Source organism: Dama dama, chromosome X (assembly GCF_033118175.1).
Source record: "Dama dama isolate Ldn47 chromosome X, ASM3311817v1, whole genome shotgun sequence".
NCBI lineage: Eukaryota > Metazoa > Chordata > Mammalia > Artiodactyla > Cervidae > Dama > Dama dama.
Window position 1 is genome coordinate 90,605,073 of NC_083714.1, and position 17,906 is coordinate 90,622,978.

The 17,906-nt window shown below is 40.1% G+C and overlaps 1 protein-coding gene across 3 annotated transcripts in view; it reads right to left on the reverse strand.

Annotated features, from left to right (window-relative positions):
* Positions 1-17,879, reverse strand: part of ITGB1BP2 (integrin subunit beta 1 binding protein 2) — a 39,887-nt gene extending 22,008 nt beyond the window's left edge. Inside the window, exons 1-11 of one of the 3 annotated variants that reach the window (XM_061136801.1) lie at positions 17,322-17,879; positions 17,034-17,083; positions 16,889-16,945; positions 16,666-16,811; positions 15,875-15,969; positions 15,709-15,767; positions 15,501-15,571; positions 15,288-15,387; positions 14,921-15,034; positions 14,622-14,684; positions 8,668-8,706 (exon numbers count right to left, since the gene is read on the reverse strand). In XM_061136801.1, coding sequence (XP_060992784.1) covers positions 8,668-8,706; positions 14,622-14,684; positions 14,921-15,034; positions 15,288-15,387; positions 15,501-15,571; positions 15,709-15,767; positions 15,875-15,969; positions 16,666-16,811; positions 16,889-16,945; positions 17,034-17,083; positions 17,322-17,385 — 858 coding nt within the window. In that variant the 5' untranslated portion in view covers positions 17,386-17,879. Of the gene's footprint in view, positions 1-8,667; positions 8,707-11,983; positions 14,264-14,621; positions 14,685-14,920; positions 15,035-15,287; positions 15,388-15,500; positions 15,572-15,708; positions 15,768-15,874; positions 15,970-16,665; positions 16,812-16,888; positions 16,946-17,033; positions 17,084-17,321 lie in introns of those variants that run through there. The other 2 variants (XM_061136799.1, XM_061136802.1) reach the window with 2 other exon arrangements.
* Between the last annotated feature and the right edge of the window lie 27 nt (positions 17,880-17,906).

Consider the following 17,906-nt stretch of genomic DNA (forward strand, 5'->3'; position numbering starts at 1 on the left):
GCAGTAACATGGATGGACCTAGAGATTATCATACTAAGCAAAGTAAGCCAGAAAGAGAAAGACAAATACTAAATGAACATAATCTATGAAACAAAAGCTGACTTACAGATATTGAGAAAAGACTTGTGGTTGCCAAGGGGGAGAGGATAGAGATGGGAAGGACTAGGAGTTTGAGATTAGCAGATGCAAACTATTATATATAGGATGGATAAACAATAAGGTCATACTGTATAGTACAGAGAACAATATTCAACATCTTGTGATAAATTATAATGGAAAAGAATATGAAGAGAATATATATATACATGCATAACTGAGTTACTTTGCTATACAGCAGAAATTAAATACAACATTGTAAATCAACTATACTTCAATAAAATATTTTTTAAAAACTTATGAGTTGCTTATTTCTAGAACTGTCCATTTAATGTTTTCAGACTACATTTGACTGAGGGTAACTAAAATCATGGGATGTGAAACCATGGATAAGGAGGACTACTATATTCAGTAAAAAATGCTTACCGTTTCCTGAGACCAGAAGAAATGCAAAATAAAAGTGAGATACCATTATTTGCATAACTTGTTGATAAAAATTTTAATTCATAACAAAATATTGAAGACAGTTTTGGGGAAACTGGTACCTCATACACTGCTGGGTGGCCATGTAAACTGAAACAGCCTTTGTGAAGGGAAATTGAGCAGTATATATTAACACTTCAAATGTATAAGGATATTTATACCTCCTTTCCAGCAATCCCACTTCTAGGAATCTATCCTCAAAAAATATTAGTATAAATATTCAAAGATATGTGTATAACAATTTTAATTGCTGCATAATTTGTAATATTAAAAAACTGTCAACAACTTAAGTGTTCACCAATAGCAGAATAGTTAAATAAATTATGACATATCCATACTATGCAGCACAAAAAAGAATGTCAGATCTATATATATTGATGTGGAAATATTTTAAAGGACAATAAAGTGATATGCATAACAATTAAGCTACAGAAAAATATTTATAGAGTAATTCCAAATTGACCAAAAAGAAAAACTAAACCTCTCCTTAAAAATGTAGGTATCGCTCATACTTTTACTATGTCTCTACATGTTGTATGCCAATATGCTTATAAATGTATAGAAAATGTTTGTAAGGATACACACCAAATTTCCTATGGTGACTTCTTCTGAGAACAATTTAAGAGTTCAAATACTGTGTTTTCCATTTTACTCACATCTGCATGTTTTTTGTTTTTTAAAGATGAAGGAAGCTCATACTAGTAAGTTAAATGTTTGTGTCATATTGATGCAGATGATACTGAACTCTATCTTCAATGCTGATTTTTCTCATGAACTCTAATTTTGCATTTCTAATTAACTGCATTTCCACTCACATGCTTTGCCACCATTTCAAGCTCATATCTAAAATAAAATTCACTATTGGAATATTCAAATAATATTAATTCTAGTTCCCAGTTTTCCTGTTTCTGTTAAAAGCACTAACCTACCTGTTAACTTAAGTTTGAAGCCTTGGAGTAACTATCTTATACCATTCCCTCTCTATCAGAAAAAAATCAAGCCCAAGGTTTTTTTTTCCTTCTTTTTAAATAATATCTTACATATCTCCTTTCTACTTTCTTTATCACCCTAACTCAGGTCCTTCATTCAACAAACATATATTAAGAACATAATATATATATACGCTAGGCAGTTTTAGACACTGCATTATAGTACAGAAAGACTTACATGCTAGTGAATGAGAGAAATAATGTACAAGAAAAAAATAATTATGCAATATTGTTAGCATTTATAATGCTTATCCTGTACTAGGTACTATGATAAGCAATGAGGTAGATATTAAATGAGATAGACTTATCTCATTTAATATTCCTAATGACCCTATGATATAGGCACTGTTATTAATCCCATTTTATAGTTGGGGAAACTGAGGTCTATAGCTCTTAAGTACTTTAAGGTCACATAACTAGTAAGTAGTCAAGATTTCAACCCAGGCAGCCTGATGTTATATTAATAGTTTGTCCTCTTAACTATTATGCTATATTGCTTATCATGTAAGGAAACTTCAGCAGATGATAAAGGACATGGGGAAAATCAAACAGGGTAATGTGATAGTACCTTGGCGAGTATGTGCTAACTTAGAGAAGATAGTCAAGAAAGGCCTCACTGAGAGGTGTGATTTTTTATTTTTTAGTGGAAGAACTCAAATTTGACCTGTGAAGCTCCTCACTCTGCATTTTGCTAATTGCATAGGCATTATGTGGTTTCTATGTATTTCCTGCAAATTGGCACCAGGATCCAAAGACTAGATCAAACTCGGATTCCATCCCTTTCATATGACTATAGGATAGACATAATGTCTACTATCTTTGCTCCTTATTTATCAAGGATTGCAAAACAGTGATATTCTAATTTTATTTCTTTTTATTAATTGGAATGGCTTTGGAAAAAGACTTGTCCCTTCATCTACCCAGTTCATCCAGGAAAGGCAGGATAAATAGTTGATTATCTCCCTTTATTTATTAATTTTTGAGATGATGAATTGTTTCCCTATCATGAGTGGTGATAGTTGAGCTGTGAATGTTAAGAAAGAATCACCTATTCAAAGACCTGGAGAAAGACTTCCAGGTAGGGGAAATAGGTAGTACAGAGGCACGGAGGAAGGAGTGAGTTGCATTAAGTTTAAGGAACACAGAGACTAGCAATGGCCATATTACTTTCACTCCTTCTGATGTTGTGGACTCAGTGTTTGTATCCTCTAAAATTCATACATTAAAGTCCTACCCTCCAATGTGATGGTATTAGGAGATGGGGCTTTGGGGAGGTAACTAGGATTAGAAGAGATCATGAATGGGATTAGTGCCCTTATAAGAGTCATGAGAGAGCTTGCTTTCTCTCTTTCCTCTCTACCTGGTAGAGGTCCCTCACCAGAACGTGACTATGTTGGTACCCTGATCTCAGACTTCCAGCCTCCAGAACTGTAAGAAATAAATTTATTTGTTTATAAACCACCTAATCCATGGTACTTTGTTATAGCAGCATGAATCGACTAAGACATATCTCTTAAATACATTATTCTCTCCTCCGTTCTTACTACCACATCCACTTAGTTTGAGGTCTCATCTTTCTTTCATGGACTACTGCAACTATCTTCAATTGGTTTCACTGTCTCTAAGAATCTTTCTTCCACCCTAGTCAATTAACTTCTTACTCACCAAAAGCTGTCAATTCAGTCTATAATTCTTTTTGGTGAGAATGAATCTAAGTTTTAATAATGGATGTCATTGGCAAAATAACACTGATTTAATGGATGGAGGTATTTGCTGGAAAGTAGTGTTAGAAACAAAAGACCACAGGCTTTGTACTCAAACCTTGATTTGAGTCCCAGTTCTGACACTTGATAGATGTGTGACTTAGAGAAAATTATGCAACCTCCCTGAAGCCCAGTTTCATCATCTATTAAAAAATAATAATAATGCTTTTTATACACTATTGTGAGAAGTAAAGAGAATATATATTCTCATTTGAGATATATGTATATATAATATATACAAAGAGAAATAACAGATAAAGTGTGCATGTACACATGCACATATTTTATTACAGTACTTAGATCATAGTAAAGGCTCAATAAAGTTTTTTTTTAATTACTCTTCCCATCATGTATCTTGCAGAAGTTCTAGTTTCAGTGATGACTGCCACATGTTTAAACTTCAGTCATTGCTAAGAGTTGTCCAAGAGTCGTCTAAGAATATCTAAAATCTAAGGACCCAACTGGGATTTTAGAAGATAATCACACTACTCTAGTCTAGCAGCATCCCTTTGACAAGCCTATGTGGGAACCAACGAGGCCCTTAGTTGATCAGTGATGTCTCATATTGATACAACACTTTTCCAAATCACCTTTCATCTCTGATCACCTCATCCCTAACCTAAGTGGGACCCCCCTGGTACTTTACCTGTCACTTTATCCAGATCAGTAATTATCTCCCAATTACGCCAGATTCAGTGTTACTGACTCTAGGACCCCTGCCTCTACTGTTCTCTCTCTCTCTCTTTCTGCTCCCAAAGTCCCAGAACACTGCTAGAGGGAGAACCAAGCAGAGCAATATAAATTCATGCTGTCCAATTTCAACTTGGCCCTTGCAGCTGCTCAGCAACCCTTTTATTTGTCTCATATGTTCCCTGGCACTCTCCCCACAGAGGCTGTTTCAGACCTTCCTCTTTCTCCTCAAATTATAAACTCCAATCTCCCTCCTTCTACTTCTACAGATTTCATATTAAACACTTTCATCAGATTAACTGTCCCTCCTGCAGCAAATCAGTAATATCTTTCTCCCTTCCAGCCTTGTCCTCTAGCCATCCAGTTTCCTTCCCAGGACAGCAATCAATGTTCTTGATCTCTTGTTTATCCTTTCAGAGATATTTTATGACTCTACAAGCTAACATACAGAGAAGAGGGAACTTGCACTGGTCATTAAAGGTAAGTAGAATTTGGATGGGTAGAGAGAAAGAAAATGCTATTCCAAGCAGAGGAAACATCCGGGGCAAAGGCACAGAAGTGGAAATGAATAAGATATATTTAGAAAACAGGGTATAGCAAGAAGAGTAATCCCCTGAGAAATAATCCCACCTGCTGCCTCAAGAGCTACCTCTCCTTTTCTAGTTCTGACTTCAGCCTGATCATTGCTTCCCTGACTGTCCTGCTCCACATACCAGCAGAGTAGAAATCTGACACTGCATGGCCCCTTACCCATCTTATCTTGCCTGGACCTCTGTTACTATTTATTGAGCCATCTGTTTCATTCCTGCTAAAGAGGTCCTAGCTTCTTCCTGAGTCACTCTCTAGGCCAGACACCTTCCATTTCTTTGGTCACGTAGACAATTTCCCCACACCACTGAAAATAGGACAATGAATATAGAATATGCATTGTACAGACATTACAGATCTTACCAATGTATACAACAGAGAACCTATACAACAGAGGTGGAATTGGCAAAACCCAGACTATGAAATTCTACTGAAAAACAATCCAACTTCCTCAACAAAAAGTTGCAAGGAAAAAAGTGACATATAATATATATTCAGTCACAATGTGCGATCTTATTTAGATACTGATTCAAACCAAAAAAGCCGTAAAATTCTTTTGACGTTTATGAAACTATTGGAAATTTAAATGCTGACTTGATATTTAATGATATTAAGGAAATACTTCTTGTTTATTTTATGTGTGCTAATGATACTACAATTATGATTTTTAAAAAAGAATCCTTACCTTTAAAGATACATAATGAAATATTTAGGTATGGAATGACATCATATCTGGAATTTGCTGCAAAATATTATGGGACAGAAGAAACAGATGAAATGAGAGTGCCCAAGAGTTAAGACAAGTTGAAGCTGAGTGTTTAGTAAGGGATTCATTACAGTATTCAGTCTACTTTTGTACATGTTTTACATTCTCCATTAAAATGCTTTTTAAAATGTTATTGAATTATCAAGCATCTGATGAAAATGTGTGTACTAATCTGAAGGAGTGGAACAGGAGGAGCTGGAACATGAGAAGAGGAAGGTCTGGAACAGCCTCTGTGGGGACAGTGCCAGGGAATGTATGAGACAAATAAAAGGGTTGCTGAGCAGCTGCAAGGGTCAAGTTGAAACTGGACAGCAAGAATTTATACTGGCCTGCTTGGTTCTCCCTGTAGCAGTGTTCTGGGACTTCGGGAGCAGAGAGAGAGGGGACAGTGAACAGGGGTCCCAGAATCAGTAACACCGAATCTGGTGTAACTGAGATAGAATTACTGATCCAGATGAAGTGACAGGTAAAGTACCTAAGGGACCCACTTAGGTTAGAGATGAGGTGATCAGAGGTGAAAAGTTGTTTGGGACACTGGTCCCCAACCTTTTGGGCATGAGGGACTGGTTTCGTGGAAGACAATTTTCCCATGGACCAGGGGGTTTGGGGATGGTTTCAGGATTATTCAAACACATTACATTTATTGTGCACTTTATTTCTATTATTATTACATCAGCTCTACCTCAGATCATTAGACATTAGATCCCAGAGGCTGGGGATCCCTAGTTTAGGAAAGCATTATATCAATGTGAGATATTACTGAACAACCAAGTGCCTTGCTGGTTCCCAGAGAGGCTTATCAAAGGGACTCTGTTAGGCTAGAGGGGTGTGATATCAAGCTCCTCTTCTAAGATTTTCATTGGATTTTAGATATTTGGATATTCTCAGATGACTCTTGAACAATGACTGAGGTTTTAATCAGTAGCCATGTGACCTCAAGCAAGCTATGTCCTTCTCTGAGCTTTGATTTCCTTATCTATAAAAACCGGGGATAATAATCCTCAGGGATCAGGTGTGGGGATTAAGTAAAATAATGTGGGTAGAAGTGCCCTACACAGTGGCATTCTATATATGATGTTTACTCCCTCAGGAGGTGAATACAATCATACATAATGCTGAAGTTGATGCAACTGTATGGTAAATATGTTATCACTTTATAGACTAGCAAAACCTAACTGTCAAGAAAAATTCTATTTTCTGGGAATTCCCTGGTAGTCCATGCTTAGGAGTCCAGGTTCAATCCCTAGTTGGACAACTAAGATCCTATAAGTCACGAGGTGCAGCTAAAAGAATCCTATTTTCTTACTGAAACATTATAAAATTGGACTCCTTACTGAAACATTATAAAATTGGACATTGCAAATGTGTCCCTCTTCTCCAAGGAAAAAAAAAAGAAACACCTCGGCCTTCCCAATAGGCCAAGGTAAAAGCTTTTGGTGAAAAGAAAGAAGAATAGTAGTGGTACTAATGATAGGTACTTTGAGCTTCCCTGGTGGCTCAGAGGATGAAGCATCTGCCTGTGATGCAGGAGACCCGGGTTCGATCCCTGGGTTGGGAAGATCCCCTGGAGAAGGAAATGGCAACCCACTCCAGTATTCTTGCCTGGAGAATCCCATGGACAGAGGAGCCTGGCAGGCTATAGTCCATGGGGTTGCAAAGAGTCGGACACGACTGAGCGACTTCACTTTCACTTTTCACTGTATGTCAGACACTGATCTAAATCTGCATTAGCTATTATTATTATAACACACAGATCTAGACCTCAAAGAAAAGATATGGCCTATAGAGAAAAATGCATGAGTCATTTGCATGTGCGTGGTATTTGAAGTCATGGGCATAACTGAGAGTGTCTAGAAGAGAGTTATGTATGTCAATATATGAAGAGACCTAGATAGTATATTAAAAAGAAGAGACATCACTTTATGGGCAAAGATTCATATAGTCAAAGTCATGGCTTTTCCATTAGTCTTATACAGATGTGGGAGTTGGAACATAAAGGAGGCTGAACGCAAAGAATTGATTGTTTTCGAATTGTGGTGCTGAAGAAGACTCTTGAGAGTCCCTTGGGCTGCAAGGAGATCAAATCAGTCAATTCTAAAGGAAATCAACTCTGAATATTCATTGGAAGGACTGATGCTAAAGCTCCAAAACTTTGGCCGCCTGATGCAAAGAGCCAACTCATTGGAAAAGATCCTGGAAAAGATTCAAGGTAAAAGGAGAAGGGGGCAGCAGAGGTTGAGATGGTTAGATAGCATCACCGACTCAATGGAGATGAATTTAAACAAACTCCAGGAGATGGTGGAGAACAGAGGAGCCTGGCGTGCTATAGTCCATGGAGTCACAAAGAGTTGGACACAACTTAGCAACTGAACAACAACAATGAAGAGACCGAGCCTAGGACTGAGTTCTGAGGAACTTCATCATTGAATGGCCAGTAAGAAGAGGAGGAGCCTGTAAAAGAGACTGAAAGAAATGGCCAGAGAAGTAGGAAGACAACCAAGAGGAGTGATGGGTCATAGAAGCCAATGTATGAAATGTACTTCAAGAAAGAAACCATCATTAATGTCAAATTTTGCTTGAGAGTTCAAGTAAGATGGGGACTAAAGTATCCATTGGATTTAGTGACTTGGTGGCCCAGCCAATGGTAACCTTATCACCCCAGATTGAGGGAGTTAGAAGACATATTGAAGTGTGTTGTGAATGGACTAGCAAGAAGGAAATGGAAAAAGAGTAGTTATTTTAAGAAGTTTGGTTACAAAGGAGAGAAAGGAATTAATAGTAGCTGGAGAGGAATATGAAGTCAAGGGAAATTGTTTTTCTAAGACTGGGGAGACTTGCACATGTTTAAATGTCAACGAAAATACCCAAAGAGAGGAAAAGGCTGAACAAACAGGGGAGAGAGAGGATAAATAATAGTGTAAGGTTTCTAGAGAGGTGTGAGGGAATACGATACAAAGCACAGTGGAAAGAAATGAGAACTATAAAAGGAGGCAGGGAGAGTGTGCTATTATGAATAAATATGTAGATGTGATGGTGGGAAGTAGATGATTAAATGAGATAATACATGCAAAGCACTTAGTATAATGGTTGGCAGGTTAGTTTGTATCAGAAATGGTAGCTATGGTTATTGTGGTGGTGGTGGTTAATAATGTTACACACCTGCTTGAAACTCATATTTTGGGTTTGGGGCTATGTAAAAGGATCTACTATACTACCTTATTAATGCTGTAAATTTTAAGCTTTATATATAAAGTTTATATACAAGGGTTACTTGAAATTTTTGATTCCTCACCTCCATCCTCTCCAGGAATTCTGAGTAGTTGCTGGTCCCCTGATTTTGATAAGATAGAAAAAAGTTGTACATTTAAGATTAGTGTACTTTATATACTCTTCTATATATATTTTACATCTCTAAATTTAAAAAAATACATCCTCTAAAGCCCCTTTTGATGTTTCACCCACAGAAAAATGACATTAAAAGTAAACTTTTGGACTTCCCTGGTGGCTCAGTGGATAAGAATCCATATGCTGATACAGAGGACATGGGTTTGATCCCTGCTCCAGGAAGATTCCACATGCTGCAGAGCAACTAAGCCTGTGCACCACAACTTCTAAGCCCACGAGCCACAACTACTGAAACCTGCACCCCCTAGAGCCTGTGCTTCACAACAAGAGAAGCCACCACAATGAGAAGCCCAAGCACTGCAATAAAGAGTAGTTCCTGCTTGCTGCAACCTAGAGAAAGTCCATTCACAGAAACAAAGACCCAGTGCAACCAAAATAAATAAATAAATAAATAATAATAAAGTGTTCCTACTTTAAAAAAAATATTAAACCTTTGAGCTTATTTTACATGCTAGGAAGGTGATGCTCAAAATCCTTCAAGCTAGGCTTTAGCAGTACGTGAACCAAGAACTTCCAGACGTTCAAGCTGGATTTAGAAAAGGCAGAGGAACCAGAGATCAAATTGCCAGCATTTGCTGGATCACAGAGAAAGCAAGAGAATTCCAGAAAAACATCTACTTTTGCTTCATTGACTATGCCAAAGCCTTTGACTGTGTGGATCACAACAAACCATGGAAAATCCTTAGAGAATATTAGACCACTTAACCTGTTTCCTGAGAAACTTATACACGGGTCAAGAAGCAACAGCTAGAACTGGACATGGAACAACTGACTGGTTCAAAAGTGAGAAAGGAATATGACAAGGCTGTATACTGTCACTCTGTTTAACTTACATGCAGAGTACCGAAATGCAGAGTACTTAACTTACATGCAGAGTATTCAAAATGCCGGGTTGGATGAATCACAAGGTGGAATCAAGACTGCCGGGAGATAAGATGATTAGAGAGCATCACAGACTCAATGGACATGAGTTGGAGCAAACTCTGGGAGATAGTGAGGGACAGGGAAGCCTGGCGTGCTACAGTCCACAGGCTCACAAAGAGTCGGACCCGACAGCAACTGAACAACAACAAACTTCTGGGATTTCCCTGGTGGCGCAAGTGGATAAGAATTTGCCTGCCAATGCAGGGTTCGATCCCTGCTCCAGGAAGATTCTACATGCCTCAGAGCAACTAAGCCTGTGCACCACAAACACTGAGCCTGAGTTCTACAGCCCGTGAGCCACAGCTACTGAGACCACGTGCTACAACTACTGAAGCCCAAGTGCCTAGAGCCTGTACAACAAAAGAAGCCACCTCAATGAGAAGCCCACATACTGCAATGAAGAGTAGCCTCCACTTGCCACAACTAGAGAAAGCCCATGAATAGCAACAAAGACCCAGCGCAGACAAAAATAAATAAAATTATTTTAAGAGAACTTTTTTTTTAAAAAAAGTAAACTTCCAAAAAAAAAAAAGTGAACTTCCCTGGTGGTTGAGTGGTTAAGACTCCAAGCTTCCACAGCAGGAAGCACAGGTTTGATCCCTGGTTGGATAACTAAGATCCCACATGCCACCTAGTTAGAAAGGATCTGAAGGATTCAGTTCAAGGGGAAAACTTAATTTGCACTTGAATGAGAGCAGAGAGCTAAGCCAGAATTATTGAATAACCTGGAGGTCCAGGAAGCCCCTTTATCTGTGCTCAAACTTTCCTGCAAGGTAGAGGAAACTTTCCTGATGCATTCTCTAACATCCCCTAATCTTGCCTCAGTTTCCAAATCCTCAGCCACAATGCTGCAATCCCTCACCTTTGCTGCCCATGTCCATTCTCCCACCCCCATCTTGCTCCTAGCTACTAATGAAACCTTATGTTCCTTGAATCTGAACTGAGATAAAAGGGTGCTATGAAAAATACTTGAGATCACCTGAGGTTTGGTAAGCTTCCTTGTTTGATGTTTCTAAGAATCTGAAATCCCAGATTCTTGGCCACGCTGTTGAAGGAGTAAATCTGATATAAGAGAGACTCAAAAAAAGAGATATCACTCCTCTAATTAAGATCTACATTTAAGGGAATTCCCTGATGGTCCAGTGGTTAGTGCTTTCACTGCCATGGTTCTGGGTTCAATCCCTGGTCAGGGAACTAAGATCCACAAGCCGTGAGGTGCAGCCAAAAAAAAAACCAATAATCTACATTTAAAAAGAAAAGGCTGAACTTCCCTGGTGGTACAGTGGATAAAAATCCAGCTGCCAATGCAGGGGACACAAGTTTGATCCCTGGTCTGGTAAGATTTCATATGCTATGGGGCAACTAAGACTGTGCACCACAACAACTGAGGCCATATGTACCTAGGGCCTGTGCTCCACAACAAGAGAAGCCACCACAACAAGAAGTTGGTGCACTGCCACAAAGAGTAGCCACCGCTCGCTGCAACTAGAGAAACCCTGCATGCAGCAGCTAAAGAAATCCTGCATGCCGCAACAAGGACCCAGTGCAACCAAATAAATAGAATAAAATTTTTTAAAAAGAAAATGGCTATAATGCCTTTTTAACTCTCTTTTAAAATCATATTCAAAATCCTTGATCTAGAATTTTAGGCTCTTCCCAATCTAGCCACACTTCACTTGACTCTTTTGTTCCCTCATTTAAACCTTCTGAGGGAATTACCTGGTGGTCCAGTGGTTAGGGCACCATGGTTTCACTCCAGGGGGCACAGGTTGGATCCCTGGTCAAGGAACTAAGATCCTGCATGCCAAGTGGCCAAAAAAAAAATCCTCTGATATGTTAGCAGTGGCTACAAACCACAAAAGAACTAAGTTTGGAGAGAATCCAAAGAATTCTTACTTCTTACTCTACACATTTCTGCATTGTCTTTTACAATGACAATGTATTGCTTTTGGAGTTTATAATAAAACATAAAAAGTAAAATAGAACACCTTCCTACCCAAGCCTGGCTCTCCCAACTCTTCCATAGCCATCCAAATTTCTTATTCTTCAAACTTCCACTCAAAATATATCTCTTAACCCTCACATTTATGGTTAATTGATTTTCAACTAGGGTGCCAGGTCAATTCAGTGGGGACAGAATAGTCTTTCCCACAAACAGTGCTGGGACAACTGGATAGCTATAGGTAAAAATATAAAGTTGGACCCCTACCTCATACCACATACAAAAACTTTTAAGAATTCACCTGGCAATGCAGGGGACACAGGTTTGATCCCTAGTCGGGGAACTAAGATCCCACATGGAGCAACTAAGCCCATGTGCCACAACTACTGAAGTCCCTGTGCTCTGGAGCCCACGTGCCATAACCAGAGTTCGTGTGCTGCAATGGAAGATCCCACATAACACAATGAAGATCCCAAGTGCAGCCAAATAAATAAGTATTTTTAAAAAGATGGATCAAAGACCAAAATGAAAGAGCTGAAACTATAAAACTCTTAGAAAACACAGGAATGAATTTTTATGACCATGTATTAGGCAATGGTTTCTAGGATATGACATCAAAAGCATAAGCAACCAAAGGAAAGATGGATAAATTAGAATTCCTAAGAATTTACAACTTTCGTGTATCAAAAGACACCAAGGAAGTAGAAAAACAACACAGGGAATGGGAGAAAATATTTATAAATCATGTTTCTGACAAGAGATTTGTCTCTAGAACATATTTTTTAAAAACGTCACTAAAAAGACAAACAACCCTATTAACAAATGGGCAAAGGTTTGGTTTAGACATTTCTCCAAATAAGATACAAAAATGGTCAACAAGCACATGTAAAGATGCTCAGCATCATTAGTCATCAGGAAAAAGCAAATTAAAACCACAATGATATTCCACTTCACACCCACTAGGATGGCTGTAATTTAAAAGACAGGTAACAAGTGCTATCTAGGATGTAGAGAATTGGAACCCTCATACACAGCTGATGGGAATATAAAATGGTGCAGCCTCTTTGGAAAACAGTCTGGCAATTCCTCAAAAGGTTAAAAGTTATCATCTGACCCAGAGATTACACTCCAATTATACTTGATATATATCTAAGAGAAATGAAAACATAGGTCCACATAAAAACTTGAACATGAATGCTCATGGGAGCATTATTACAGGAGCATTACTCATAATAGCCAAAAAGTAGAAACAATCCAAATATACCTCAAGTGATGAAGAGATAAACAAGTGTTATATCCGCACAATGAAATATCATTTGGTCATTAAAAGGAACAAAGTACTGATGTCGGATGAGCATCATGTTGTATGAACATGGATGAACCTTGAAAACATTATCCTAAGTGAAAGAAGTCTGTCACAAAAAACCACATATTGTATGAAATATCCAGAATAGGTAAATCCATAGAGGCAGAAAGTAGATCAGTGGTTGCCTAGGGCTATCAGTTTGGGGGGAAATTGGGAGTGACTGCTAATGGGTATAGGGTTTCTTTTGGGAATGGCAAAAACTTTTAAAACTGATTGTGGTCGGGACTTCCCTGGTGGTCCAGTGGTTAACACTCTGTGCTCTACTGCAGACGCATGGGTTCGATCTCTAGTTGGGGAACTAAGATCCCACATGCTGCAGTGTGGCCAAAAAATAAAAATAAAATTGATTGTGGCTGCACAACTCTGAGTATACTAAAAAAAACCCTGAATTTTACACTTACACTTGGGTAAATTGTATAGGATGTGTACTATATTTAATTAAAGTTGTAAAAAATGTACTTGTTCCATGGTGTTTTCCCTTTCTACTACAGTCCACATTAATCACTCCATTCTCTCAACTCCTATAGCTTTTAAAATTGTACTGCACAATTTAGCACTCAGTTAAACTACTTGATAATATTTATTATTATCTCATGTGGATTAGCCTTGACTTGTCAACCACACTACAATTTTCCTAAGAGAAATGAATAAGTCTACTGCTTCTCAGATACCTGTAAACCACCTAACATGTAACTGGGCACGTAGTAAGTACTCAGTAAATACTTGGTGGTTGTGAAGAATTGATTGCATGTGCTTGTATTCACACATGTGCGTTACACACATACACAGAAGCTGGAGGGAATGAATGCAATCTTAGATAGTGAGGTGAGAGAACGACACTATGTGAAACTGCAGAATACAAGATTTATTTAAGGGAAAAAACAGCATGGTTTGGACACTTTTGTTCTCCCCTCCTTCTGCCTCCTGCTGCTCAGCGACACTCCATGGCCAACCATACCCTGGTCTCTGAAATCCTAAGGGAGTCACTGAGGTCCTATCTAGACACTTGACTGTCTGGTGTCACTATTCCCCCATTGCTTCCTCCTCTTCCTCCTCCTCTGTCCAGCTCAAGTTATCATCTGAATCCTCAGACTCTTCCTCATCCATCTCTAACCCAATCTCTGCCTTAGCCTTCTCAGCCAGTGCATCGGGGTGCTCCAGCTGGGCCCAGGATCCTGGGTCAGCCTTGACCAGGGAAATTTCAACCCGAGATGGCATCAAGGAGACAGAGCTCTGCTCCACGTCTATGACCTGAGGAGGAGGGAAAGATAGAGGAACACAGAAGAGAAAATGAGGAAACCAAAGGGATTGGGGTCAGGGCAGGGTGGTGGTGAATGACAGGGAGAAAAATAAAAAATGCAAGATGGGGGAAAATATAGGGAAGGATTAAGTAAGGGAGAGAGAGAAAGAGGAAAGAAAGGGAGTTGGGGGGAAGGGGAGAAAATAGGGAGAAGAGGGAGAGAGAGAGAGAATATCAAAGCAAATGAAGAGAAAACCTCCACTTTCCCACTACAACTTTGTCCCTCAAGACACCCTCTATTCATTCCAGTCTGGCCCTTCTTTTTACCCCATCTGCCTCCCCCTCTTGTGCCCCTTTCTCTTCACTTACCCCCCAGAGCTTCATCTGTGCTTGGAACACACGGTTACCATCAAAGACAATGTGGACATGAAGCTGAGAGAAAAGAATTACAGGGTAGGAACAATCCCAGGTCAGAACACGTTATTATGACACAGAAGCAGGCCAGTGGTGTATTCCCTACATCCACAGGCCAGTCAGATAATCCTGACCTTACAGCTCTACCAGAGAACTATGGAGCCTACATGTTAACTGCGTATGATGACTCAGCCTGTAAGATGATAATATCACCCAATTCACTGGCCTCCCATCCAGCATCAGACATTCCTCACCTCAGTTTGACTGGCCTTCACCCAGTTGAATGCAGGAAGTGGAATCTGGCCATATACAGTCACCACTACTAAGGAATCTGTCTGATGCCAATCATGACGGCAAGATGCTGGCAGCTAAAAAGAAGATGTGAAATGTGGATGGTAAGAATGAACTCTTATCCCAAGGGGCGTTCTCATGGTGTATGTGGAAAAGAAACAGAGAGTGTCAGAAAGATTAACATGACCTCATATTGCAAAACCGCTGGGAGCAGAAATCTCATTTGGTCCATGCAAAAGGGAGAAGATAGAGCTTGGCCATGAGGTACAGGGAGGAGAAATTATTTGGGAACTGGGTTCTAATCAAGAGTTCAGTAAAGTCGGGACTTACCTGCTTCCCCCAATCATGTCTACCAACTCTGCATCCTGGCTGTGCCAGGAATGCCCCAAAATCCAGGGTCTGGATGCCACAACAGCTCCAAGATTTCACCCTGAGGTAGGAATAGAATTCACTTCATCTCCTTTCCCCTCCCCACAAGCACTCCATCTTAAGGTCAACATTGGGAAAATCCTGTCTCACAGCCCACCCAGTCCCCTCCATCACCCCTCATGGAATTGAGGTGCTCCAGGGTGGTAGGTACATGGAGTAGCATCACTCTCTAGGCCTTGGTATACCTAAGACAGATAAAGGAGAATCAGGAAAAGAATCAGATCATTTAAAAATGTATGCAGCCTCGCATCTATACCCAGCCATCCCTCAGGCATCATGTCTCTCAAACACACGCTTGAGTCCTCCACAAACTCTCACTCACAGCATCACATCCTGGGTTCTGGCAGCTGGCCCCAATCCGGATCAGGCTACTGTCAACTCCTGGACAAAGAAAACAAGAGTCAGGAACCCTATTCATTTCTTCCACCCAACTGCCACTTTCACTAAATTCCAGCCTGTGAAACCTGTCCTACTAAGGACCCACTTACCTGCTCCAGGTTCTTGGTCTAATTCCTTCTGTTCCAGTGCCATTTCCAGGGCTTGGGATATATTTAGTGGAAGCAACTTTGGAGGCAACTCTGACCTAGGGGGTATGGGTGGGGTGATTTAGTCCGGACCCACTAACTATGACCAACAGTGCCAACCTTCCCACCAGTGGTAATAGAATTGAAGAAGTCTGGTGAAAGTAGGGCAGAGTTAGAGAAGATGGATAGCAATCCCATTGCCAATTTTCTTCTCTGTGGATATGCCAAATCCTTGAACCCTGGGGAATTCCCCAGGGCTTCTCTTGCCAATCTACTCAGTTGCTCTAAATCCATATTTTTCTATACAGCTGCATTATTCCCTTTTCTTCATCTAATTAACTGTAGACTTTCTTCTGTTGCTCATATTATTTCCACAAAATTTATTCATTCTTCTCGGCAGCCTCCTGGCTGCCAATACTACTACATTCTTTTCTTAATATATAAAACTCTTTTCCAAGAAGAAAAAAACCCAATTCATTCAACAATCACCCTTATATTATAACTAAGTATGTATTTGTGAGAGGCTATAGTTACTCTGTTGATTCAAAATACCTACCCCATCACCCCATACCATCTTAAAAGCAAAGGACATTATTTCTGGACACAAATTTCCCCTAAGGTACAAAACATACACCAAGCCCTGACACTTGGGTCTCCTCCTATCTCTAGTCTCTAGTTCCCAAACCTCAATGACCCATTAATCACTCCTAGGAAGCTCCATGAATGTACGAAAAACCCAGGGACCTCCTCTTTACTTGGGCCTCTCCCGACGCAAAGTCTCTGCTGACTTTGGAATCACATTCGGAGGTCTTTGCTCCTGAAGTGAACTGCTTGTACCAGGGCCCTCAGGTTGAGGGACCTCAGGGAGCTTCTCAGCACAGTGTGGTCCCACAGTACAGCCCTAGTATAGATACGGAAAGAAGATTAGGGACGGAATCCTTCTATTAGGGGCAGAATACCCGAAAGTAAACAATTTACCTTGATGTTTAGGAACTCAGAGAAATCTACAGTTCGCTTCCGGCAGCAGGACCAACCCTGATAACAAGAGACCCAGCTCAGCTTAGATTCCTGGCTGTTTCTTTTGCAAAATGCTCTTGCTATTCCCCCCTTGCCTATTCCTCACCTTAAGTGCGTCATGGAAGATTGGGACCCCAGGGTGATGGCAACAGGAATCTGTGGATACCAGTAACAAGATCAAGGAAGGAAAGGAATTCTTACTTTTCCAGGTTTATATCCTTACAATCTTTTCATATGGTATATAAAAAAAAGAATATCAGTTAAGACTGAAGAACATGCAGACCAATTAAACTAAGAGAGGTACACACTAAATTTCTGTTCCTTTAACAGACTGCCTACAGCTGACAACTCCCTTAGCACCCACAGAGCTCCTGGCAAGGTCAGGATTACTCACCAGGAAGGTTGGTTTGGGGGTCAAAATGCTGCCCACAGCCTTTGTTATGGCAGAGTAGAGACATGGAGGCGTTGGTAAAATTACTGAAAGGGTATTTCAAGGAGTCTGGCTGCCGAGTGGGGAACACCTCTTAGTCTGGAGGCTTTTAGCTGCCTGGAAGGGCCAGCTGTTTCTATCTTTAGTTCAGGAGGCGTACACCTCCTAACATGGGCAAGGGAACTTCAATTGGTCTTCCCAGCCAATAGGAAAGAACTCAGGAACATTTCAGCTCTGAGGCTTAAGAAAAAAGTTATCAGGCAGAGTAGGGCTCGGAACCTGGGTGAGGTCAGCTAACCACTGCTGAGACTTGTTTTAGATTTACCATGCCAATTTCAAGCCTCTTACATACCAGCACCTGCTCAGAAAGAAATAACCAATTTTAAGCCCCCTCCCAGTTTGGTGAAGGTACCCCAATTCCTCTAGCCCATTCTCTTTCAAAGCAGCAGCTTTCCTCCCATCCTCATTACTTCTGTGTACCACCAAAAGCACGGGATCTTCAACCACTTTGACCATAGTATACATCTACCCTCCCCATGTTTGCCTTGA